General features: G+C 45.2%; 1 protein-coding gene across 1 annotated transcript in view; it reads right to left on the reverse strand.

Annotated features, from left to right (window-relative positions):
- Positions 1 to 355: 355 nt before the first annotated feature.
- LOC148542499 (testis-expressed protein 47-like) overlaps positions 356 to 27,414 on the reverse strand; it is a 32,696-nt gene continuing 5,637 nt past the window's right edge. The window contains exons 4-8 of the mRNA XM_088468463.1: positions 21,033 to 21,127; positions 17,642 to 17,706; positions 8,823 to 9,024; positions 8,442 to 8,598; positions 356 to 2,514 (exon numbers count right to left, since the gene is read on the reverse strand). Of these exons, the coding sequence (XP_088324589.1) occupies positions 2,456 to 2,514; positions 8,442 to 8,598; positions 8,823 to 9,024; positions 17,642 to 17,706; positions 21,033 to 21,127 (578 nt within the window). The 3' untranslated portion in view covers positions 356 to 2,455. The remainder of the gene's footprint in view (positions 2,515 to 8,441; positions 8,599 to 8,822; positions 9,025 to 17,641; positions 17,707 to 21,032; positions 21,128 to 27,414) is intronic.

Here is a 27,414-nt window from a genome sequence, read left to right on the forward strand (position 1 = left end):
CCCAGCAACTGTTTCCCTCCTCATAGTCTCTGTCCTCATAGTGCCTCTCACACCTTTGTTTCTTCCTGTACTGCACAGCAGCCGTCTCCCCTCATAGTGCCTAACCTCAGTGCCTTTCACCCCCCTATGTGTCCCTGCACTGTGTATATATATATATATATATATATATATATATATATACACATTACACACACACACACACATATCTATAGATAGATAGACATACAACATTATGGGCCAGATTACCAATTAGGTAACACTACCAAGGGGAGCGAGGTAGGTAAGAAATGCTGTATTACTAATATAAAGCATTTTTCCTTCTTTTAAGATAAAAGTCATTTTAATTTTTGTTTAGCATAAAGCAATAGCTCTGGGAACAAGAAACAATTACTTACAATTGAGATTTAAACACAATTTACAGTAATCTGTAATTTCCAGATCACTGCATAGTCCCCCATTGGGACAGATTACACAGAAGCTAACACTCACAGAATGACCCCCTTAGAGGCATCCAAGCAAAGGAATGTTGTGGACAAGGCAACACCATCTACCTTGGCTCAGACCATGAAATGTAATAACCTGAGACTTGCGACAATCCGGTGGCAATCATTTAAAAGGCAAACCCGGATTCTTGACGATACCTACAAGTTGCAGACAATTACATTTTCCCACGCATTTTAATTAACTTGCAATTTCCTGTCTTAGTTGTACACAACATTCTTTACCTTAGTAGTCATTACTTGCATCACTTTATGCATTTACAATAGTGTACAACAGTCATGCTGTACTGATAACAGAAATACTTTCAGTTATACCGTGTTATTTTTCCCTAGAATCTGGTGGATCCAGCCACAATCTACTTTTTCAACAATGTGAAAAATCTGACTTTATTTTTCATTAAAATGAACCCAACAACCCGCAGCCATTTCATGGACTAAACTAATCACACAGACACAACCTATATGTTGTATGACAGCTTAATAACATCACAGAGGGATGGGTTTTACGTTGCAGGGATGTTACTAATTCGTAGCCAACGGACTGTTTGCATTTTCAGAAATATTGATTAAGCTCACAAAACTAGCCACCACTCTTCAGGACTAGCAGGTACTCTTCTGTGAGTATTTGCTGACACTTATGTAGATACTGAATCTGTTAAACCAGGGCCGTATTAAGAGAGGAGGGGGCTCGTGTTCACTCCCCATCCAGAGACCCCTCCTCTCTCCCCGGGAGCCGTCAGCGAACTGACAGCAGCAGAAGTGTCTGGGAAGAGTGTGCCCGGAGTCTACTGCACATGTCACTGGGAAAATGGCGCAGCAGCCATTTTACCGGTGATTTCCTACTGCGTATGCGCAAAATCCCGGGAAAATGGCCGATCATTTTGTGTAGTGCTACCCAATGGGGGTAAGTGTATTAAAAAAAAAGTATGGGTGTGCGGTGTGGTTCCCCCCCACCCAGGGACCCGTGTGCACTGCACACCCTGCACCCGTTATAAATAAGCCCCTGTGTTAAACCACTTTTAACAATGAACAAAACAGTTTTATACACCAGTTTTTGTTCCATAACATCACGTACAAAAGTGGCATTCACAAAAATATATACAAAACTGTCCTTACTTTATCAGTCATTGTAAAATCTGGTATCGGATAGAAGATCGATAATGAATACATTAGAACGACAGTTAATATGTTGACACCAGATGGTCAAAAGGCAAAAGGTTGACAAAAAAATGGTCAACAGTGCAGAATTACAGCAGGGTTAAAAGGTCGACAGGTTCGAAAGGTCGACACAAATACGATCAACACATTTTTTTTCTCCTTTATTTTTCAAATATTTTAGTGATTAGGGACTAGGGGGAGGGTTAGGGAAGCCAGTCCCGGGAATGGGATCGGCGGGATCCCGGGACTTAGTGTAAAAACACCAGGATTTTTATTTTCGGGATAAAGCTGTGGCAGGCTGTGCATCTTTTTTCAGCCTGGGCAGAATGGAGCACTAGTACCGTCAGCTCAGATGCTGCCCCCGGGCCTCCAAGGGCTATGCTGTGTGGCTGTGTGTGATGTCATAGGGGTCATTCTGCGCACTGGCACAGCCCCCACTCTGGAGTCTGCTGTGGACGGTCGGCTATTGCTTAGCGGAGGTTGACTGTTGAGTGCTGACACTCAACATTACTTTTTGAGTATTTTTGCACTAAAAGGAAGAACAGTGTTGAGAGTGCGAGTGCTCTCTGTCAGTATGTAACCACACTGATCAGTCCAGTGATGAAATCACTTGGTCTTTAAATGTAAATTGTAAAATGTTAAACCAAAATTGATGACAATAAACAAGTCCATTGAGTTTGGCCTATAAGGATGTATGAAAACAAAATGATGGTGAGTATTGTAATACTTTAGGATAAGCGATCCTTCATCTTTATCTCTAACTGTTGCCTCTGAGATCTGAGCATAGAATATTCCTCTTACTGCAGTGATCTCGTCTTCAGGGGTGTTAAGTAAACGGGGGTGGGCCACACGCAATCTGTAAAAAAAACAAGAACATTATGAATTGTAACATGTTTTAAGAGTTTTTGCTTCAAATATCAATTAAAGCATATGTTGTAAGACTGTGTACAGAATCCTGCAATAGTCAAAGAACTAACTCATTCTGTATTATACCCCTTAGTAAACAAGACTAAAACAAAATCTTACATTTTGGCTACAGGCCTTTTAACAGGATATCTCAGAATAATGCCCATGACAATACAAGTCTTTCTATATCCTTCTTGCCAGCTTTCCTGAAATAGGACATGCTGAGGATTGGGTCTATAGTTACTCATATTGTTTGTTTGTTTTTTATCAAGCAGGAGGATTGCTGTGTGGTTTATTGCATGAACATTACATACAGAGGTGCGTTATATGTGTTCACACTCAACATTATAATGACAATACAATACAGACTATCTGTCATATCTGTCTGTTGGATAGTACACAGACTGTCTTTGAGACGAGTGAAATACAGACCTCTTTGTAATAAGTAATGTACACTAAATTTACACTTCTAGCTGGCTAATGTAAAATACTAATTAATACTTGTGGTGAATAGTGTACAGGGTTGGACTGGCCCACAGGGGTACAGGGGAATTCCCCGATGGGCCCCACTGCCTGAGGGCCCACCCACTCCTCTAGGTGTCAGGTTCCAGACCTCAAATCATACATTGTTACTCTATAAGATGGTCAGTTACCTGGTGGAGTAGTACCACTGATCATGGGTCCTTGGTTCCTTTCTATAGATATTACACATAGATTTGCCTATTGGTCAACCAAGCATCTGTGGTGGCTGGCCACACCCTCTGGTGGCTGGCCACACCCCTTAAGCATGGGCCCTTAACATTGCATTCCCCTGGTGGGCCCTTCATGGCCCAGTCCAACACTGATACTGTATAATACAATCCCCTTACTGTTGGCTAAGGTACAGCGTGCAATACAATCCCTATTATCTGGTGCCTAGTATAGAGAATAGTGGTGTCTCTAGTGTACAATATAGAACCCTTTCTGGGTGCCTAGTTTACAAAACAGAATACCTCCCTATTGCCTAGTGTACAATACAGAACCTTTAATGAAAGCTATTGCATTCCTCACCCCATGGCATCATCAGGGCTACGGGCCACGCACTGTAATATTACAGCCAATAGCAGTTGACTAGCATCATATGGCACTGTCTGTAGCGTAAAAAAACAGCACAAAACACAGTTGCAAAATGTCCTCTTATCTGTTTGGCTGGGTACACATTATATGCCATAAATTGGACAATTTGTCGTTTTGAGGCAAATCGGAATGACATATCATGCAGTGTGTATGCCCGATTGCTCGCTCCCATGGGTCACATGCAATATCGTTTGATTGGCCAGGCTGCATGGCCAAACACACGATATCGCATGCAGGACTATGTAGTTTAATGAAGGACAGAACAAGTGATCGTTCCATCATTCGTTAAATCTTCTAGTGTGTACCGGCAATCTTGCATGGTCCAGGTCAACGGTAAATCACCCCAATCATCGGCAAGATTGCCGGTTTGTCTAGTGTGTACCCAGCCTTAGGGTGCGGTCATCATCTGGACTCTCTGAACAGGCCACATTAGAGCCTGAAGTTATCTGGGTTCTTGGCTTGAGAACAGAGTGGCTAACGCTATTAGCTAACAATATTTGTGATTAAATGTATATTTTGTTGCTGGAGTAGTAAAATCAGCTCAGGTGTGGGCACCTGTACTGTAGCTTGGCTAACCTTACAGCAGGTTGCTCTAATGGCCTTTATTACATTTAAAGACATCATCAGTTACCAGAATCATATTTTACTTAAGTTGTTTGTTTTTTTTTTATTTGTTTTTGTCTTTAGTACTTTTTGATCAGCGCCATGCTTGGATAGTTGTTGATTGTTTTTTAATAGCAATATAATAGGTGAACCATAAGAAGCACCACTAGTCAGCTGTGACTAGTATATTTGAATCTGGCTAAAGATTATGGGCCTGATGGATCGATCTCTGTGCCAGGATACAAATGGCGAGTTTTTGCATACAGCGCAGATGTAAATGTATTTATATTTGCATATGTGTGTCATATTCTGAGACGGACAGAACTTGGCTGGATCTGTCTTTCTGTGGTATTGGGCGTATTGGAGTGGCTTCTGGGCAGCAATGAAACACCCTGACTTGTGGGAGTCTCCTGGCCCCCCCATGAGACTCCCACAAGTGTTGTGGGTGTGTATATTTAGCTCCATGCGATTTCAAGTCAAGCGTACAATGCAGGGAATCCTGTTTCTGACATATAGCTTGCAGCTATAGGTTTCTTTTAGGGATAGGTTCGAATTTGCACGCCGAGTTCAGATTTTTCCCTCCAAAAATCGGGTCTCAGAAAGAGGCAAAACGTCATCTTTCATGGACAAACATCATCATTCCTGGACAAAAGTCCATGAAAGATGAGGTTTTGCCTCTTTCTGAGACCCGATTTTTGGAGGGAAAAATCCGAACTTGGCATGCAAATTCGAAACTATCCGAGCCTGCACATCCCTAGTTTCTTTTCACATTCTGCACTGAGAGGGATCCAATTGGATCCCTCCCAGTGTCCCCTGTGGCGCGAGCATAATTTTGCACATGGGGCAAAAGGACGCCAGAGGGACTTCTGGGTCATAAACCTGGAAGTCTCTCTATTGCAAAGGACAGCTCTTATCGGGAGAGCTGTCCTTTGCACATTTCTAGGTACATGCTGGTATTATTAACACCGGTATGTACACGATAAATGGTGGGATGTACCGCATCGGCAATGTGATGCTTAGTACATCTCTCCTTAAAGCAGAGTTTAATGAATGAAGACAAATATCAAGATCAGCAACTTGTGGCTCCACAGCTGCTGTTGAATTATGAGTGCTAACATGACTTCTCAGCTGCAGTTGCTAAGGCATGCTGGGATGTATAGTTACATATAGGGTTGACCATCAAGCGACCTGCGCTCCATGGTCAATGGTTTCTAACCAATGGTGGAAAACATTAGATAGTTCACCACTGTGCATGCACAGAAGATAGGATACCATGCCCATGCATGCGCAATGGAGAAAGAAACAAAATGATGAATCATTTTCCCCATGCCATCGATGGTGAACAATTGAACATTGCTAGCAAATCATCCAACCATTGTTTGTTAATGGCCAATCCTACTTCCATACCACCTAGATAGCTGTGGATTGCCCAAGGTTGGTAATATGTAGGTCTGCCTGTAAGTAATGAAATACTTTGTCCCCATACTTTCAGACATGTAGTAAATGTTACTTTTTGGCAGATATACTACCATTCATAACCACCACAGGAGTAATACTGTTAACCATTTAAAAGAATGGAAACCAGTACTGTTATACTGCAGGCCAGTCTAATGTTAGTAGATGAAAGAATGGGACTATGGTGAGGTAGCTAATAAAACAAGCGACACGCTAGGACAATAACAGACTGTAACAATCCTACTATACCTTCCACATGGATTATAGGAACCTACACCGTGGTTTGGTTTAAACTCCCAAATACCTGTCCTTTATCCAGATAAATTGAGGAAAAAAAAGTCTTATTGTTTTCCTACTCCAAAGTTTAGCTGTTTTACTTGACTTGAAATATACCCTTTAAATGATAATTATATTAGTTCCACAGGAACCAGTGACATCACTGAGGTACCATTGAAACAGCCATTTAACAGGGTGAAACGATATATCTGGTTCAAAAACATAAAACATTTTCTCATGTACTAGTTGCAATTATCAATTTACACCATTTACTGTCCACCTACTAAATAACAGCCTTAGGGCCTGATTCAGACCCACTCGCAAGCGGCTGTCCGCTCGCAAGTGGGTCGATGTTATGGACTGAGCATGCGCACGACGGAGGGAGCTCCGTCGTGCGCATGCGCCAGATGCGACGAGCGAAGGAAAGTCCTTCGCTCGTTGTGTCCGATCAAAGGGGGCGTGCTGTCAATGTTGATTGACAGCACGCCCCCTTTGGTGGGCGTGCCGGGGGCGTGCCTCCCTGACGGGGGCGTTCCCACGGGAACGCCTCCCGTCAAAAGCCGGCCCACTGACATCACTAGTGATGTCAGTGGGAGTGATTTTGGCTCTGATAGAGCCAAAATCACTCCGGAGCTTGCGGTTGAAAACCTCAACCGCAGGCTCCGGCTCGCAAATTCGATGGTCGCGATGGTCTCGACCATCGCGACCATCACAATGCACGCTCGTATAGCCTGTGGGTGGTGACCCACAGCTATACGAGCGTCCAGGAGGACGCTCCATGAAAATGGAGCCCGGCCCTCATTCAGAGCGTGCGCTCTGCTCAGAGCGTACGGCTCTGAATGAGGGCCTTAGTCAATTGCCCACATTGTGTAATAAACTCCAGTGCACAGGATGTGTGAGATTTGAAAAGCATATAATGTTTCCTGTCAGCCTAGATACTCATGTGTCTGCATATAATAAATTTTTTGCACATCCCCAAAGATGGGTCATTCTATCGCCTGGATTAGAGGCCAACAAAACATGCTGGAGGACTGGTTAACCAGTATCTGCAGTCAATGAAGGACCTGGTACTGCGTCAGACACCAATATTCACGTAAATGGTTAATGTTTAAGTAGAATAAAATGGAATGTGTCCCATGAGTTGCGCACCAATTGCAGGACCATCTGAGACGCTTGGCCCCAGAAATGTACTGGAAATGTATTGGGCATTCCTGGTTGGTGACTGGAAGGTGGTTGTTCAGATGCAGGGATTACTTATGGGCTTGTTATGGGCGTGTCAGACTTGTCACATAACTGATTGTGAATTCAGGGCCTGATTCACTACCGATCACAACTGCGAATGCAATAGCGATTACGCACGCAGTTCAACTGCGATAGTATGCTAATCCATTGCGATCGCTATGCCGACGCAGCACAACATAAGAACGCCCACTTTACTTACACACATCCATAATGTTTAGCAAGACTGCAAAACCATCATTAAAATCGAGTACCATCGCAGCTTCACCCACAAGCCCTGACTTTGCAAATTTCATTGCACGCTATGAGTCCTTAGGCTGCGTAGGGCATCACAGTGGATAATTTATGCATGCCCATGCAACGGGGTTCAAATGCACTGGCACACCTGCGTTTGCCGACCACCCCCCGTCACCACCCACAAGCAGCACCGTCGTGTCAATCACTCTGCAATGGGCCTGCGTAGTCACTGCGATCCCAGTGGCCGATTTGCGCATGCACACTGTGATGCATACGCAGAACGCAACAATCGGCTGATTTGGTGCGGAATCGCAGTTGCGATCGGTAATTAATCAGGCACTTAATTGGCAGCCGTACTCTGATGGGGCTGGTGCAAGTCCTTATGGGGCGTCTGATGGTTGTGTCTAATGATACATGAAGTGCGATTGTTGCTGTAGAGATGCACAAGGTGGGCATATCCGTACTTGCAGAGTCAGGCCCACACCTGTGCACCAGGGGAAGGGCTCTTACTAGCATTAGCATGAAGTCGCAGACTACGGCATTAGACGCTACAGGAGCGTGTGGCTATCAGCCCCTAAATGTGATATGGTTGTTCCATTACAGAATAAAAGATTAACCAATTGGACATAACAATGAGAACACATTAATACAATTGCTAAAAGATTAATCATTCTTCGATTATATGCATATTTTCATTTATTAATATGAATGGCAGCAGTTATGTGGTTTGTCATAACAAACTACAATTAGATTTCAGCCTTTTCCTCTAGTACCCTGAGAAGACAATGTATACTGTTTATTATACTTATTGGACTTTTACAAGCAAAAAGACTCAGTCAGACATTTATTGTATTTTTGTGTTGTTTAAGAAAAATCAAAGTCCCAAACATGAGATTGCTATTGTCCCATGTCCTACCCTCCAGTAAGAAGCCTCTGATGTTAGAGACCTACCAGAGTCCAGGATGACGTGTAGAGGAGAGTCATACGCCTGCAGGAACTGATCAGGGGTGAAAAGATCTTTGCATTGTAGAAGGTGCAGGATGGAGGACTGAGGTACAATTAACTCTGGCACCTTCTCAAACACAGAATCTGGGATATTTTTGGAGCCCTGTAGATGGTGACAAATGTGAGTAAAATCAGAGCTAAATGATCACATGAGGTCACAGGTAACCTAATAAAAGCTGCTAATGCTGGTAGTATATGCTAAATATTATAGAAATTAGTAAAGAAGCTGTCAGCAGTCACTTTAACCTCCTAAATTAATTTCCCACTAGCTATTTCCCAAGATTGTTTTTTCCATGTAGACCCATTCATCTTCTTCAGTTCACAGACCTTAGGGTATTTAGTGAGATGCTTCCCAATCTTCAGTATCTTGGTCAGACACTCACTGATAATACCATCCGTGGCCTCCTCACTGTACTTCTCTCCCAAGTGCTGTCCAGGAACATTCAGGACTTTGTAGCACCACTGGCTGAACAGTCTGTTGGGGATGTTATGAGAAACCACCACAATCTTGGGGTCCAGGAGTAGAGCCCTGAAAAATAGGGCGAGATGGCCTGTAAACAAACTGCAAAATATCTGGATAGGATAAAAAAAAAATCAACCATGTTCTCCATCAAATAGAAAAAAAAACATAATTATAAAAAGTAAATGAAAAATGTGGCTATAGCGCATTGTTTAAAAAAAACAAGCTTTGCCATTATGAGCATACATGGTCTTGTACTTTGTCTTTGCTGTTAACAGAGCATTAGAAGAATGCTAAGCTGTGGGTGGTAACCCACAGCTTAGCTAGCGACCAGGAGGCCGCACTAAAAAAAAGAAGCAGCCACTGTCATTCAGAGAGCAATCGCTTCTTGCGACCGCCTCTGTATGAGGGCCAGAGAAAGAGCTGTTCACCCTTCTCTAAGATCAGACTCCACCCTCTTTGGTGCAGAGGTACTCCCCATCTTAATTATTTCCGTAGAGATCCATTACATTGTACTGAGCATCCATGAATACTGCAGGGTTCAAGTTTATGCAAAACAAATGTTTGTTACCATTATTGAAGGAAAATAGTAGATAGGATGAGCTATGGAAGAGGTTTGTACTGACTTTCTATTTGGCTAATAACTAACCAGTCCCACCAAAGCTTCATTCATTTTGCAGTACATGTGCATTTTACTGGGGTTCTCTCTTATGGATTATATTTACCATTGGAATATGGCAGAACAAGAAAAACTGAAGATTGATTATTGTGGTAACCAGAGGTGTAGCGTGGAATCGTAGGACCCAGAGTAAGCACGTGCTATGGCACCATCCAGCCACCATGTCCAGCAAGTCATGGCAAGCGTTGGACTTCGGCATAAAGAGGCTAGTAGGGGAAATGTAATGCTAAAGGCCCATGAAGGGGCATGGCCAGCAGCAAGAGGGAACGATTAGTCTCTGAGAGAGAATCTCAGATTTGGGGTTTCATTTTTTTTTTTTAAGTTTAAAAACTGATATTGTTTATAAATGTAAAAGAAATAGATTTATTTAAAAAAAATGGAAAAACATTATAAAATGCTTTAGCCAAGGAATAAAGCATTTTTTTAATGCTTTATTAACTAAAATATGTACCACCATAATACAGTAGTTGTGGACTTCACATTGGGAAGCATTTGCAATTGATAGGCGGCGAATCTTACCGCCATTAGGGTTATCACTGGCATTAGATGGATTATAGGGCAAAAATGCAAACAAATCAGAAGACTGTGCTTACCAGAAATGTGCAGATCCAGCAGACTCCAGCAACTTCATCTGAAGAGTATGAGGAAGGTAAGGGGTGAAGAGCTATAAGGGGTGGTGGGAGAAGGTTCTGTCAAGAGGAATCGTGTGTGGTGTAGGGCACAGGGGAAAGGTGTGTGATTGGAGCTAATTGTATAAGAAGGTGAGGAATAGATATAATAAGGAGTAAAGGGAGACACTCAGAGTGAGGAGAAAGAAAGCATAGGCACACATCATGTGGAGAGAGAGACATGAGGAAACAGAGAGAGAGAAGAACGCGCACTGCAGCGGCAGCATCACAAATCATGTGGAAAATAGCATGGCGGCAATTTTCCTGGTGACCTGCGCATACTCTATAGACTCTGGGCGCACTCTAGTGCCCAGAGTCTGTAACTCCGGCGCTGACCGTGTACAGCTCATTGCGCTGCCGGCCGCCGGACAGAGAGAAGGGGGCCCGGGTCAGAGACTGCACATGGGCCCCCTCCTCTCTAGAAACGCCCCTGCTCGCAGCTAATTGTTCGTGCCATGCTTTACATGTAGCGGCCGCTCATTGGCTGGTTCCACGTGGGTCCCTGCCAATGAGCGGTCACTACATGTAAAGCAGCCGCTGATTGGCTAGCGGCCCGTGAGAAATAACAGATGATTTTGCTCACCTGTCATTTTGCGTGGTGTAAGTATATGTAACAGCATATACTTACACGTGTTCGGCATGGTTCGGGTAAATCGGTTTGTTGTTTTGCCAAGACCCTGGATGCTACGGAGAGCAGAGCCAGGATGTAGGTGAGTATAGGATCTTTTTTGCAGGTACTTCCACACTGATCTCATCTTCACTTCACTTGCAACTCGGGGGAGACACTGTATCTCGATCTGCTTCACCATCGGCCATCTCACTTTCAGCTAAACTCACTTCTTAGTAAATTTAAGAGATGAAAAACGGGAAAATCACCAGAGATTCGGCGATGCAAATCGAGATGAAAAAAAAACAAAACTCAACAAATCTCGATACATAGTAAATGTACCCCTCATAATCAGTGACCCATTAACACACATAATATATATGTATGTATATATATATATATATATATATATATATATAGTATTGGTACCTACAAGTATAAGTGCACAGTATGCATACATATACAGCAGGGGTAGGCAATGGCCAGCACTCCAGATACTGTGGAACTAAACATTCCAGCATGTACTGCAACTGTTATAGCTTGCCCTAGCAGCAAAACTGTGGCAAGGCGTGTAGGGATGACGAATGTTGCCACCCCTGATACACAGTGCACATATACATAGCATACATACCTATGCATAGAATACATATATATAGTAGATTTATACATAGGGACGGTTCTAGGGGCAGGCTAACAGGGCGCCGCTGAGTCCCCGTAAGAAAAAAAAAATCTGGCCGGTCCTTTTATTTCTTTTAGTGGCCGCCGCCACACTCCTGTGGCTCCATTTGGCGGGCACCCGCTGACATCTTGTTACCAGCGGGCACCCGGCTCTCTCCCCGCAGCGGCAGCCGAAAGCCAGAGCTCACTCCTGAGCTCCGGCTTCCCCAGTGAGCACTATGGGAGAGACTGGGAACTTTCACCCTGAGCTCCATAAATAGTATGTGTGTGTATATATATATATATATATAGTGATACAGTCAGGATAGGGGTCCCTCACCTGGAGTAGACTGACTCCCTCTTTACACACACAGCAGCTGTAGAAACAGGATACAAGTATCTCTGAACAGGCTAGTCTGCCTGCTCTCCCAAGTGTGAGACACTCAGCCACAAACAAACCCAGCTTATATTAGCCATTACCAGCTGCAAGCCCTAATGAGCCTGTTACCAGGCTGAAAGGCTCAAAACCAGGAGTGGCCTGTGGATGGAGCCCTCCCTCTCCTCACATCCACACCCCCAGGACCCAAACCGGCTTTTCTCTAAAGCTGACATTTCTAGTCTGTTTTTCCCAAACAGACTTCTCCTGGGGGTTTCAAAACACATATGACAGGAACTACATACAGTGTACATATACATAGCATACATGGTATACACATTCATACATATACTATACATAGTATACACATATATACACAGTATACATACATACCTCCGAACAGTCCTGTTTCTTGCAGGACAGTCCCGATATTCAGGTACTGTCCCACCGTCCCACCCGTGGGCCGCAGTGTCCAGCGTAGAGGGAAGTTGGGAGAAATCAATTTCACCACTGGAGCTGTGCACAGTGCTGAGGGTGGAAGGGGGGATTGGAGCTGTGCATAGTGGTGAGGGGGGAGGGTGGATTGGAGCTTACTGCACAGGGGGCTAGGGGGGAGGTTGGAGCTGTTTGCAAAGGGCTGGGGGGGTTGGGGTTAACACAGGGCTGGGGCGACATGGGTTAGGGAATGACGCTGACGCACACTGTGGCTGGGGGAATGGGGCTGAGAGACACACTGGGGCCATGGGAATGGGGCTGAGAGATGCACTGGGGCAGAGAGATGCACACTGGGGCTGAGAGACGCACACTGGGGTCAGGGAAATGGGGCTTAGAGACACACTGGGGTAGAGAGACACACATTGGGGCAGGGGGAATGGGGCTGAGAGATGCACACTGGGGCAGAGAGATGCACACTGGGGCTGGTGTAATAAGGCTGAGAGCCACAGGTGGGCCTGAGGATGGAGAGACACAGGGGGTCCAGGGGATGGAGAGGCCCAGGGGGTCCTGGGAATGGAGAGAGACAAGGGGACTGGAGATAAAGAGACATGGAGACCTGGAGATAAAGAGAAACAGAGAGCCTGGAGAACCACAGAGGGGCCTGGGAATGGAGACATTGGGGTGTCTGGAGTAACACAGGGGATCCTGGAGAGACACAGAAGTTTGATCAGGGAAATTTACATTTTTCCTGCACAAAAGCTTCTGTTACTACAGTATATATTATCTGGTTATGATGATGACATGGGTTATATTTCTACCTAAACAGGCATCTTCCAGACAATGTTATCTCCTACATAAATAGTGAATACCGGCTGTTGACGCTGCCCTGTGAGGCTCAAATTCCTCAGAGGTTCCCCGTTGCAGAGAAACCACCATATAGGTAAGAAAATACTTTCAAACTGACTGGGGTCCCAAAAACCCACCTAGGGGTGACACCAAGGTGACAGGAGCTGGGTGCTGTGCATTAAATGCAGCACTCGGCTCCTGACAGTGTGAGGGAGTCGGACTGCACAGTGCTCACCCGTACTTCTTCCACACACCAGACCACTGGGCTTCGGGCTCCGAGGCTATTCCCCCTTCTCAAGTGACCATGCCCCTGATCACGAGGCCACACTCCCTTTTTGGCGGTGCATAACATACCTCCCTACACCGGGTGACACCATGGGGAGGGACACTACTGGTGTTTTTATTCCAATATCTGACATGGTGCTAAAACTGGGACCACCCATTACCAGATCTCTAGTTTCGCCTATGTATACATACATATACACATACATCACACCTCCTGCATGCATTACTGAACCGAGCTGCGTCCATGGACACAGCATCAGATCATCTGTGTGATCCTCGGCTGGCTGAGTGACCATGGCCGTCAGCCATAGATACACAAAAGAGGCCAGGAAATCTCTGTCAGCTGACAAAGATCCTGGCCTCTTCCCTCCCCCCCAATGGTGGCGACATGCCTCCATTTTGTCAGGGCTGATGCTGCGGCTGGGGGGCCCGGTGATAGGGTTCCCCTGGCTGTGGCATCAGCCCCTCATTAGAAAGGGTCCAGGGCTGGTTCTGGATCTTTCAGGGAGACCCTACGCAAATTTTTCCCTGTAAATCCAGAACCAGCTCTGCTTCCCATAGCCCTGTGCTGGTTGTACTAAGTACAGGAAGACCCTATGTCATTTTTTTACCTGTACTTAGTCAACCCGAACAAGGTTGGCAAAGTCCGGGGCTGGTTGTGTTTTGGGGGGTGACCTCACTTTTTTTTTTTCTTAATTTAACTCTGTGGACGCATTTTACAATGAGATACATGCAGGCATCTCACTGATGTCTGCATGTATCTGTGTGACAACGAACTGCTCATGCTGAAAGTGAAAGCATGAAGCAGTTCGTTGTGTCGGGGATTTGAAGAGTGATTTGAAGGGTGATTTGCCGTTCAATTTGGACATGAACTTGCCAAATCGAACAGCAAATCACTCTTCAAAACTGACTCAAATCGAATTTGTTTTGCAAATCGCAAAACAAATCGACTAATAGTAAATGCAGTGAAAAAACGTATTTCACTGCATGCGATTTGAGTCAATTTGAGAAGTGCTAAATCACTCCTCAAATCGACCTGCAAATCGAGCAATAGTAAATTTACCCCCAGGTATCAGCCACAATCAAATCCTCATTCTTTCATCAGAGGAACATTGCCAGAATCAAGCACTTAATTCCCTCAGAAGATCTGCCTAAAGGCATACATGCATTTATATCATCAAGCCTAGACTACTGCAATGCCCTCTACCTTGGTCTCCCAGCAAAATAATTGCACCGCTTGCAGATGGTACAAAACGCAGCTGCCTACAAAACGCAGCTGCCAGGCTATTAACCAACCAGCTCCTTTCCAGCCACATAACACCCATTCTCTACTCCCTTCACTAGGTGCCTGTCAGATGGTGAATTGTTTTCAAGATTGGCTTACTAACTTACAAAGCCCTACACAGCGTCGTAGCTAGACGGCAGTGCGCCCTGTGCAGCACTGCCGCCCCTCTCACTCCCTCTCCACTCCCTCCTCCCACCCCCTGAGCTCTTACCCTAACTTCTGACGGGAGGAGGGAGGGCGGGATCTTCCGTCGATTTTTCAGTGGCGCGCACCACTGCCGGAGGTCTCTATCTGCAGACCTCCGGCACAGAGATGTATGTGGCCGGTGCCGCTGGAGGATGGCGCCCGGTGCACATGACCCCTCAGCCCCCCCCTTGTTGCGGCCCTGCCCTACATGACCATGGCACAGGGTACCTGAAGCAGCTTCTGATTCCTTACTCTCCCACTCGATTACTGCGATCCGTTGATGAAGGACTATTAACAGTACCTAGAATCTCCCAGAGTTCGTCTGGGGGACGAGCTTTCAGTTTTGTGTCTCCGACCTTATGGAACTCACTTCCCTGCACAGTTCGGGGGCCTCCACTCTAGAATCCTTCAAAAATAGACTCAAGACCTATTCAGCTAAGTATTTTACTAATGCTTATTTTGTATTTTGTACTGTAAAGGCAAATGTAAAGCACTTTCAGTCCTTTAGGAGAAAAGCGCAATATAAATTAAATTATTATTATTATTAACTAAGGAGAACCATAATCAGGGCCCATAGAGGCCATCCATTAGCGGGCAAAACTGGTTTTAAGAACATACTGTCTAGTATATATGTCTAAGAGGATCTCATCCTCAACTCCCTAGGAACAAACAATAGGGGTTAATATAGATTGCGAGACTCCCATAGACAAAATCGTTCTTAGTATCCTGTCCCAAAAGGCTTGAATTAAATGGCAATCCCACACTAGGTGCCAGAATGTGCCCAAAGGGGCTTCACATTTGGGTCATATGGAGTTCGATCCACCTCAAAATCTACATAAACAAACAGGAGTCAGTTACACTCTATGTAATATAAATAATTGAATCTGTTGAAAGTGTACCGAGATGGTCAAGAGCCGTGGACTTTCTAAAGCAGTTTGTCACACCTTATCCTGCTGGGAACCCACATCTGTCTCAAACTGAGCCCTGAGGCCCAACAAGTCTGCACAATGTACACAGATGAGGGGGCCCTGCTGCAGATATACGCTATCGGGATTCCTAAATGTATCTGGGATCTGACGGCTAGAGCATTTCTGAGTACAAGGTACCTATAGAATTGAGTAGAATTGGAGCTGAGCAAAAGATTTCAGTACACCAGAAGCATTTAACTGCCTGATAGAGACCACTCCCCACCTGCCCCATGCCACTCTGGTATGCAGCCTTGAGAGTACAGAGAGCCCCTCAGCATTCCACAAAGAGGTAGCTGGAACCAATCCCTGAGCCTGTAAGACTTTAGTTGCTGAATTTCAGATCCGTATCACCTGGGTAAACAAGGAGATCCCCCATCTAGGCTCCATCCTGCTAGTAATGTCTGACGGGGTGTGCTGCGGGGCCACCTCAGCTACCATATGGTTATGTAATGCATTACAATCAGAGTTTTGAATCCAATTTTGTAGGTGAGACATCTGAGAAGCAGGATAGTAAAACTGGAAATGTAACAACACAAGACCACCCGACATTCGGGATCTAGGAAGAACATTAAATAAGCTGAATGCGGACATGACAATCCACCCAGGTCAGAGAGGAAACAGGTAAATCTATAGTATGAAAAGGGAGATAAAAACCAGAATATAAGAGTCTGAGCTGTATTATCATTTTGACAAAATTAATATCAGGTGCTTACCTCTAAGGGGAAGAATACAGGACTTGTCTCATTTTATAGTAATGCCTGAGAAAGTGCCAAATTGGTTTATCATATTAAGAACATTGGGTATAGAGATGTGGCAAACTGACATAAACAGCAAGTCATCAGCGTACAGTGCCTTATCCATTCTAGAACCCACAGTAAGACCCCAGAGACCCTGATGGGCTAACATTAGGCAGGCCAGCGGCTCAATCACTATGGAAAAGAGAGTGGGTTATAAGGGGAAACCTTGTCTCGCACCCCGGGACAAAGGACTATGGGAACAGAATATAGAAGTCAAGACCACTTAAAAACCCTGGGCCCACCCAAAAACTCTGCATAGTCTCTCACAGGAAGGGCCAGTCCACAGAATCAAAGGCCTTAGTGGCACCTAACACAACAACAACTGAGGAGGACGCCTGTCCATGGCAGACCCGCAAATGAGTAAACAAATTGCAGAAATTAAATGAGGTGAACTGACTGGGCATAAATCACATGTGGTCTGGGTGGATCATCGACATGATTAGTTGATTTAGCCTAGTAGCCAGTATTTTAGCCAAAATCTTGTGGATATACGGGCGATAAAAATCAAGTTTTGGATCCTTCCACATGTTAGGCAGGACAATGATAAGAGCTTCGGACATAGACTGTGCAATGTATGATCCCTCATACAGACTATTACATAATTCTCAAAGACTGGGTACGTAAATGGGAGCTTTTTGTACATCTTGGACTGTTAAATTTGGCCTTTAAGGGGACAAAGGGTATATACACACAGGCTAACTGATGCCCTCATTTGTCATAGAACTTGCTAGACATGCCTTACACAGTATGGACGGCCATCTACATGGCAGCACCACTACAATACAGGAAAAAAAGCTCTTTTATAGTATTCTTTACATTCTGATTTGTCTGTTTCATTTGGGTCTAGATTGTTTATGTACAATAAACAATGTCTTAAAACAATTATAGCACACTCACCTGTCTCCTTGTTTTTTCATTCTTTGAAGATCCCTTAGCACACAGTACAGGACATCCCCACTAGACTGAAATACAAAGGATGTCAGAAATCTTATTATTTGTATCCTGCCAAACCAAAGGCCTGTCCCATACATCATCCTGTGTTACACAGGTGCATGCATTTCCCACAGGTGTATGCATTTCCCATTTATAAGTCCAGGAACAAGGACATACTGGTAATATACTTCATGTAGCACTCTAGGAGCAGATAGCAATGATATTATTATGGGCAGTGACAACAGTACCATCGTTTATTCTGCATAAGGAAGGTTTATGACATCCCCAACATTGGAGAGTTTGTACAGTAATTGGGATGGGGGAACGTGGCCTTGGCTCACTGGGGACATAAAAACCTTATAGAAGACCTGGCACATCCTCAATCTACAGCGTTTCTCAATTGGGTCTTATGAAATGGTATGTTTGGGTGGTATGCTATGCTATAGGACACAGGTTCTCAAACTCGGTCCTCAGGACCCCAAACAGTGCATGTTTTCCAGATCTCTTCACAGACTCACAACTGAAATAATTAGTTCTGCCTGTGGATCTTTTATAATGTGTCAGTGAGTAATGAATACACCTGTGCTCCTGCTGGGTGACCTGGAAAACGTGAACTGTGTGGGGTCCTGAGGACCGAGTATGAGAACCACTGCTATAGGATATGCTGACACACTTTTATTTATATTGATATATAGGGAGACAAGAATGATATGACAACACGTTGATCCTACTTGATGCCCCCATGACTTCACAGAGCACCCACTTATATCTATTAAGGTCAGTCACTTATAAGCTTCTCATTGGAATGCAGCATATTTGTTACGAATCCCAATGCCTACTCCATGTGAGACCACAAGAACCCAGCTAAAGAGATCTTCGCCAATAACAACCACCCGATGTTCCCTTAGAACTTGGATACGTTCACCGGTACTTAGGCGGTCGCCTGGACTTATGCTCACATGGAGGTACACGGGAATTCAATAGATGAAATGTACAGTTGGAACAGATGCAGGTGATGGTAAGGCTTTGAGTAAAAGAAGAGTGGATATTTGGCCAATAGTATGATCTGAAGTGGTTTAAAGTAGCATAGCAGCCGATGATACGGCAATAGTATCGATGGTGTGGCAATAATGCCAATGGTGCGGCAATTGTGCCGATGGTGCAGCAATAGCCGTTAGTAAACAGTGTACTCTTTGGAAATGGCTTTGGAAGTCGATGATGCGGCAAATGTGCAGATAGTGCGGCAATAGCCGTTAGTAAACAGTCTAGGTTTTGGCAATGGCTTTTGGAGCCGATGATGCGGCGAATGTGCTGATGATGCGGCGGTTGTACCGATGGTGCAGCAATAGTGCCGATGGTGCAGCAATTGTGCCGATGGTGTGGCAATAGCCGTTAATAAACAGTCTAGGTTTTGGCAATGGCTTTGGGAGCAGATGATGCTGCGAATGTGCCTGATGGTGCGGCAGTTGCTCCGATGGTGTGGCAATAGTGCCGATGGTGCGGCAATTGTGCCGATTGGTGTGGCAATAGCCGTTAGTAAACAGTTTAGGTTTTGACAATGGTTTTGGGAGCCGATTATGCGTCTATAGTGGCGATGGTGCAGCAATAGTGCCGATGGTGCAGCAATTGCCGTTAGAAAACAATGTAGGTTTTGACTGTGACTTGGGAGCCACATGAAGGCTGATGAGCTGATGACAGCACGGGGGCTGCTTGGTGCAGCTGGAAAGTCGTATGGAAGTTGATGAGCCGATGACAGCACGATAGCTGCTTGGTGCGGCTGGGAAGCCGTATGGAAGTTGATGAGCCGATGGCAGCACGGGGGCTGCTTGGTGCAGCTGGAAAGCCATATGGAAGTTGATGAGCTGTATCACGAGGAGAAACAAACAAACTGACCATGCAGCAAAGCTGATGAAACTCACAAACATGCTATAGTCAGCACAGCTGCAATAGTCCAGTGAGTATAAATAGGCTGAAGTCTCAATCAGGTTTGCACTTGTGGAATACATCACTTCCTGAGGCGTGCCGATCGCCTAGCAACAGGAACAACTGAAGTAACCCCGTCCTGTCTGGGCAACCTATTAGAAGGATTCAAGTTTTGACGGCGACTTGTAACAATATGTGCTCATCAGCAGCTGGTGACATCACTGAAATATGAATTGAAAAACTGAATCCGCTCGCTAAATGTACATTGTGACGGAGTGTGTCAGGGATTTTTAGATAGTGAGGTTGACAACCATAAACAATCTTGATATCATTGGTCTGAGGGCCTGATTCAGAGCCTCTCGTAAGCGGCCGCTCGTTCGCTCCGAGCGATGTTCGCACATCTGCGCATGCATACGAGTCGTAATGCGCATGCGCCAACCAGTCAGTGCGGTCAGAAATCGAGCGCTCGCAAAATGGCGAGTGCCTGCTAATTTGAGTGACAGGATGAGGCGTTTGTGGGTGGTAACAGGGGAAGGTGCTTGAAAACGGGGAGTGGAGATCCGAACGCAGGCGTGCCAAACGGTCAAAACGGGTGTTTTAAGGGTGTGCATAATTAACAAAGCAGCATCATCGACCACGTCACTCACTTGGTTGTTTCTTCGCATGATTGTGGTAGGAAAATCCGGGGCGGCTATCGATGGTGAGTGACAGCTCGCCCCGTTTTGTGGGCGGGTAGGGGGGTTGGCTGGAGAAATGCAGGCGTTCCCTTAGGAATGCCTGGCGTTTGTAGGAAGGTCTTACAGACATCACTACTGATGTCAGTATTGGACTTCTTGCTCTGTTAGAGCAGGAAGTCCACTCGGCCTTGCGGGAGCCTAGCCCCTACTGTAGTGTCTTGTCTCAAGGTCGATGGTTGCCATTATTGCGATGGTCTCCTGGCCGCTCGCACAAGCTGTGGGTGGTCTCCCACAGCTTTGCGAGCAGCTGGAGAACAAAAAAAAAACGCCCACATGCGGGCAGCGGAAGCGAGCGGCTCTGAATCAGGGCTTTAGTTTCTCTATCCAGGCATAGTTCAAGCAGAACTGGGAACTATCTGGGTGTGTTTGGAGCTTGGCCTCCATTGTCCTGTTTTTGTAATCAGCACTGTTGGTAGATGTTTATCAACAGGTGAAAAGTTGATTTTAATTTCACGAACAGTCAGTACATTTTCTTATGGATGACAAGCCTGTTCTTAGGATGCCAAATACAAGTTCTGGATACTGTATCTGTCTGTTTAATGTAGGTACTTAATAAACAGCTTTGTCACATCGCTCATTATTAAAGGGGTTCTAGAAGGAAAATTAAATGTAGGTGTGAGGGAAGCTCGCTTGTCTGTGATGCGAATACTATGTTGCAGGAAGAAAAAGACACAGTCGTATGTAGTTTATTCTACCTCAAGGACATGGATGGTGTATGCAGGATACAGAAGCAGGAGACCGGTAACATTTTCTCCCTGGTGATGCCGTTGAAACTGCTGCTCCCAGTAATCTGTCAGAGAGAATAAGCATTATAGTCCATTCTCACCTCTTCTAAAGTAACATATGACTTTCTGTCATAGTCTAACAATAGTCATAGACACCGCCAGATGTTACAGCAATAATAAGTTGGTCAGTGCCATGTACAGGATCGGCTCATGTATCTCTGCTAAGCTTATAGTTTCAAGTGATGACTGTAACCATAATCAGGCAGCAATAAGATTTGGCAAATAATATGATAAAATAATGTGTATGTTGAATACAAATGACACCCTCCTGTGTTGATCAGAGTTTTAGGTGATAGGTGTTGCTTTTAAGACAGAAACGGTCTCCCCCTAGGAATGCTTGATGTTAATGATATTCGGGCCCAACTAGCTGTTTAATGTTTGATTGCTCTTGCTATGTTCCAGTGTAAGATGATTTGCCATTACTCTTTGTTAACTGATTCATTTTGCGTAGCTATGTACTTTCATGATGCAGTGTACATCAATAAAAACACTTTAAAACAAAAATAGATAGATAGATAGATAGATAGATAGATAGATAGATAGATAGATAGATAGATAGATAGATAGATATTAGTGACCCTTCTAATTACTCTAATGGAGACGACAACTATACTTTGCGAATACAACTTATTTTTCCGCCACACATATTACCCACTCAAAAAAATACAATATATGATAATACTAGCGCCCTGCCCCGACTTCACAAGGGAGCAATTTTATGGCCATAGTCTTTTTTTTAGCCAAGGTCTTATAAGATTGCCTTGTATATGACATTAGTTGTTTATCCTCCTGAAATCAACACAATAAGATTTACTAAGCCTTGAAAAGTGATAAAGTGGAGAGTGATAAAGTACCAACCAATCAGCTCCCAACTGTCATTTTTCAAAAACAGGGCCTCATTTATCAACAAGTTTTATCATTCACAACGTGTGAAAAACTCAATTTATATTATATATATATATATATATATATATATATATATATATCATGTATATCATATATGCATATGCAAATGGTGCTGAAGCCAATCAGCTCCCAACTTTCATTTTTCAAACAGATGACAGTTAGGAGGTGATTGGCTGGAGCACCATTATCATACGCAACAAGTTTTATCACTTGTTGTGAATGATAAAACTTGTACATAAATAAAGCCCACAGTCTGTAAAGTGACAGTTAGGAGCTGATTGATTGGTACTTCATCAGTCGTCACTTTATATAACTTTTCAAGGATTAATACATCTCCCCCATAGTTTTGATGTGACACACAAAAGGGGCCACGTAAAGTTGTCCATGAGAAAAACAGTCTCCACTTGGGTAAAGTCTATGTTACATGTTTGTCCTTGTGCTTTATTTATTGCCATTGCCAAATCAGACTCTTATGGTGCATACACACGGTACAACCTGCACAACCAACAATATCGCTGATAGATTTCCCTTCAACTTTCTGTAGTGCAGGGCAAACGATTTTGGGTGTACACACTGATAGATATCTAGGATAGATATTTCAGTGAAATCACCTCTTAACATGCAAATCGTGTTGAAATCGTCCAATTTGGCCTGCATGTATGGGAGACCATCGTTACTCGTTCGTTGATCGTTCGCTGCATAAAAATGAACGATATGAACAATTTATCATTGATCTATATCATTATCGTACATATTGTTCATTAAAATCGTACCGTGTGTACGCACCATTACTGGGAATTAGACTCGTTTGAAATTTCACATAAACAGGGACGTTGTAAGCGAGGAGGGGGCCTGTGTACAGACTCGGTGCGGGCCCCTTCTTCTCTCTAGCGGTGCCACTGCCGCGGCAGCCGGCGGGTGCAGCAGTAGTTTCTGGCTTGGTGCCAGACTCTACTGCGCATGCACGGGTCTCCGGGAAAATGACGCCAGTGCCGTTTTCCGGGAACATCAGTACTGCACATGCACGAGTCCCAGGGAAGATGGCCGCCGTCATTTTCCCAGTGATTTTTGCTGCTCTGCACCACCAGCCTGGCGCTGCAGAGCAGCACTCTGGAGACAACGGACACCCTGCACCCATTATAGATACACCCCTGCACATAAATGCGAATCGGTATGTAATACCACCGGATGTATTGCCTGCGGACTAAATACCAACGCTGGAAGCCCGAACCATCAGGATATCAGGCTGGTAAGTACCTTATCCATCCCCTCTCCCACCCCTAACCCTCTCTTAGTGGCAGAGCCGGCCCTAGGCATAGCATTCTAAGCAAATGCCTAGGGCATCTGGAATGCCTAAGGGCATTCCACGGCTCTGCAGTTGCCCCCCCCCCGCCGCCACCGCGATCGGAGCTCAGCTCCGATCCGACAGCGCAGCGGTCACGTGGGAGCCAGGTCAGAATGAGTTTCTGCATAGAAGCTCATTCTGACTACAAAGGATGAAGATGGCGGCTGTTGCTGGAGGCTGGGGATGCTGTGCATGCCCGGCCGCGGCCACTCCTCCCATCATCCTTTGCGGAGCAGAGCCGTGACAACTCACGGTTCCGCCTCCATTTTCCCGGCCCGCCACCCAGCGCCCATCGGACCAGCAGGCAGGCATCGGAGGCAGGCACCACTTCACCTGGCACTGCAGGCGGTAACTGCACAGTCCAGGACTCAGGATGACCCCATCGACTCCGACTCCAGCCTGGCTGACCACAGACAACCAACAAGAATGAGTCTCACGGTAAGTTAGCTCAGGCTGGGTGAGGGGCAGCGCTGGGGTACTCACATATGTATTTATGTGTGTATATTTTATATATATATATATATATAATATATATATATATATATATATATATATATTTGTGTGTCTGTGTGAATATGTATATATATATATATATTTATACATAAATATGTGTGTGTATATATATATATATACACTATTATTATATGTGTGTATATGTATGTTTGTGTATATATATATATATATATATATATATACACACAGTCGGGTGCATAAATATTGGGACATTGACAGAATTTTCATATTTTGGCCTCTATTCACCACCACAATGGCTTTGAAATGAGACAAACAAGATGTGCTTTACCTGCAGACTTTCAGATTTAATTTGAGGGTAATTACATCCAAATCAGGTGAACGGTGTAGGAATTACAACGGTTTCTATATGTGCCTCCCACTTTTGAAGGGGCCAAAAGTAATGGGACTATCAACTCAAAAGCTATTTCATGGACAGGTGTGGGCTATTCCCTCATTATTTCATTATCAATTAAGCAGGTAAAAGGTCTGGAGTTGATTCTAGGTGTGATATTTGCATTTGGAATCAGTTGCTGTCGACTCTCAATATGATATTCAAAGAGCTGTAACTATCAGTGAAGCAAGCCATCATTAGGCTAAAAAATCAAAACAAACCCATCAGAGACATAGCAAAAACATTAGGTGTGGCCAAATCAACTGTTTGGAACATTCTTAAAAAGAAAGAACACACCGGAGAGCTCAGCAACACCAAAAGACCCGGAAGACCACAGGAAAACAACTGTGGTGGATGACAGTAGAATTATTTCCATGGTGAAGAAAAACCCCTTCACAACAGTTGGTCAAATCAAGAACACTCTCTAGGAGGTAGGTGTATATGTGTCAAAGTCAACAATCAAGAGAAGACTTCACAAGAGTGAATATAGAGGGTTCACCACAAGGTGTAAACCATTGGTGAGCCTCAAAAACAGGAAGACCAGATTAGAGTTTGCCAAACAACATCTAAAAAAGCCATAACAGTTCTGGAACAACATCCTATGGACAGATGAGACAAAGATCAACTTGTACCAGAGTGATGGGAAGAGAAGAGTATGGAGAAGGAAAGGAACTGCTCATGATCCAAAACATACCACCTCATCAGTGAAGCATGGTGCTGGTAGTGTCATGGCGTGGGCATGTATGGCTGCCAATGGAACTGGTTCTCTTGTATTTATTGATGATGTGACTGCTGACAAAAGCAGCAGAATGAATTCTGAAGTGTTTCGGGCAATATTATATGCTCATATTCAGTCAAATGCTTCAGAACTCATTAGACGGCGCTTCACAGTGCAGATGGACAATGACCCGAAGCATACTGCAAAAGCAACCAAAGAGTTTTTTAAGGCTAAAAAGTGGAATGTTATGCAATGGCCAAGTCAATCCCCGACCTGAATCCGATTGAGCATGCATTTCACTTGATGAAGACAAAACTGAAGGGAAAATGCCCCAAGAACAAGCAGGAACTGAAGACATTTGCAGTAGAGTGCTGGCAGAGCATCACCAGGGACGAAACCCAGCGTCTGGTGATGTCTATGCGTTCCAGACTTCAGGCTGTAATTGCCTGCAAACGATTTGCAACAAAATATTAAAAAGTGAAAGCAGGGGCTGGCTGGCAACTTTTAGCCTGGGGGGCAAATGCATGCAGGCGGCCCTGGCAGAGGAGTAGCGTGTAGCCAGGGTGCCCGAAGAACGTGCGTGCTACGGCGCCCCCCCTCAAATGTTTCAGGGAGGAGGCGGGTCCATATGGGATTAATGTAAGGTAAAAATAAAGATATGGGGCAGCCCCCTGCCGTAGTGCCCATATGCAGTGCCCCCGTGTGCCACAGGAGAGAACACCCTTATGCAGGCCTCCAGTAGTGCCCCCAGTAGTGATCCCCCCTATGCAGTGCCCCTTGTGCCCCCAGTAGTAAGCCCCTTATATAGTGCCCCCAGTAGTGGTCCCTCCTGTGCAGTGCCCCTTGTGACCCCAGTAGTAAGCCCCTTATATAGTGCCCCAATAGTGGTACCCCTATGCAGTGCCCCTTATATAGTGCCCCCAGTAGCAGTCCACCCCCCATGCAGTGTCCCCAATAGTGGTAACCCTTATGCAATGCCCCTTAAATAGTGGCCCCAGTTGTAGTTTCCCCCCTATGCAGTACCCCCAGTATTGCCCTTTATATAGAGCCCCCAGCAGTGGTCCCTCGATGCAGTGCCCCCAATGGTAGTCCCCTCCCCCTATGTAGTGCCCTTAGTAGTAGTCCCCTCCCCCCTATGCAGTGCCCCTAGTAGTAGTCCCCTCCACTTGTAGTGCTCCTAGTAGTAGCCCCCCCTTGTAGTGCCCCCAGTAGTAGTAGTCCCCCCCTTGTAGTGTCCCCAGTAGTAGTAGTCCCCCCCTTGTAGTGCCCCCAGTAGTAGTAGTCCCCCCCTTTGTAGTGCCCCCAGTAGTAGTAATCCCCCCCTTTGTAGTGCTCCCAGTAGTAGTAGTAGTCCCCCCTTTGTAGTGCCCCCAGTAGTAGCCCCCCCTTGTAGTGCCCCCAGTAGTAATAGTTCCCCCTTGTAGTTCCCCCAGTAGTAGTAGTCCCCTCTTGTAGTGCCCCCATTAGTAGTAGTCCCCCCCTTGTAGTGCCCCCAGTAGTAATCCACCCCCCTGGTAGTGCCCCCAGTAGTAATCCCCCTCTGGTAGTGCCCCCATAGTAATCCCCCCCCTGGTAGTGCCCCCAGTAGTCCCCCCCCCCCAGTAGAGAGAGACTTAATAAAAATAAAAATAAATCACTTACCTGAAACTTCCGCTCCTGGTCCCGCCGCTAACAGCTCCTCCGGCCGCTTTGCAAGGGAGAGACGTCATTTCTCATGACGTCTCTCCCATTACCCACTGCGGGAGCCGGAAGATGGCTCCCGCAGTGGGAGCAGCAGCAGCCGATGAGAGTCTGACAGACTCTCAGCGGCTGCTGATTACAGCAAACACACAGCTGCCGGCTCCGGCGGCTGTGTGTTTGTGCTGTGTAGTGCTGACCGAACTCCGTCCGGTCAGCGCTACACACGCGGTGCAGTCTGTGTCACAGTGACACAGACTGCCCGCGGCCCATATGACGCTGCGGCCCGGGGGGCACATGGCACCCTGCCCGCCGGCCCAGCCCGCCACTGAGTGAAAGTTAGATTTAGGATTGTTTAGTTTGTCCCATTACTTTTGGCCCCTTAAAAAGTGGGAGGCACATATAGAAACCGTTGTAATTCCTACACCGTTCACCTGATTTGGATGTAATTACCCTCAAATTAAATCTGAAAGTCTGCAGTTAAAGCACATCTTGTTTGTTTCATTTCAAAGCCATTGTGGTGGTGAATAGAGTCCAAAATATGAAAACTCTGTCAACGTCCCAATATTTATGCACCTGACTGTATCTATATATTTATTCATACAGTATGTGTATGTATATACAGGGGCTGGCTGGCAACTTTCAACCTGGGGGGCAACACAAGCAAGTGGCCCAGGCTTTAAAAAAAAAAAAACAACAACCTGTGAAAATATATATATATATATATATATATATATATACT

The sequence above is a fragment of the Taudactylus pleione genome, unplaced genomic scaffold (genome assembly GCF_031769625.1).
Source record: "Taudactylus pleione unplaced genomic scaffold, aTauple2 ptg000012l, whole genome shotgun sequence".
Classification (NCBI taxonomy): domain Eukaryota; kingdom Metazoa; phylum Chordata; class Amphibia; order Anura; family Myobatrachidae; genus Taudactylus; species Taudactylus pleione.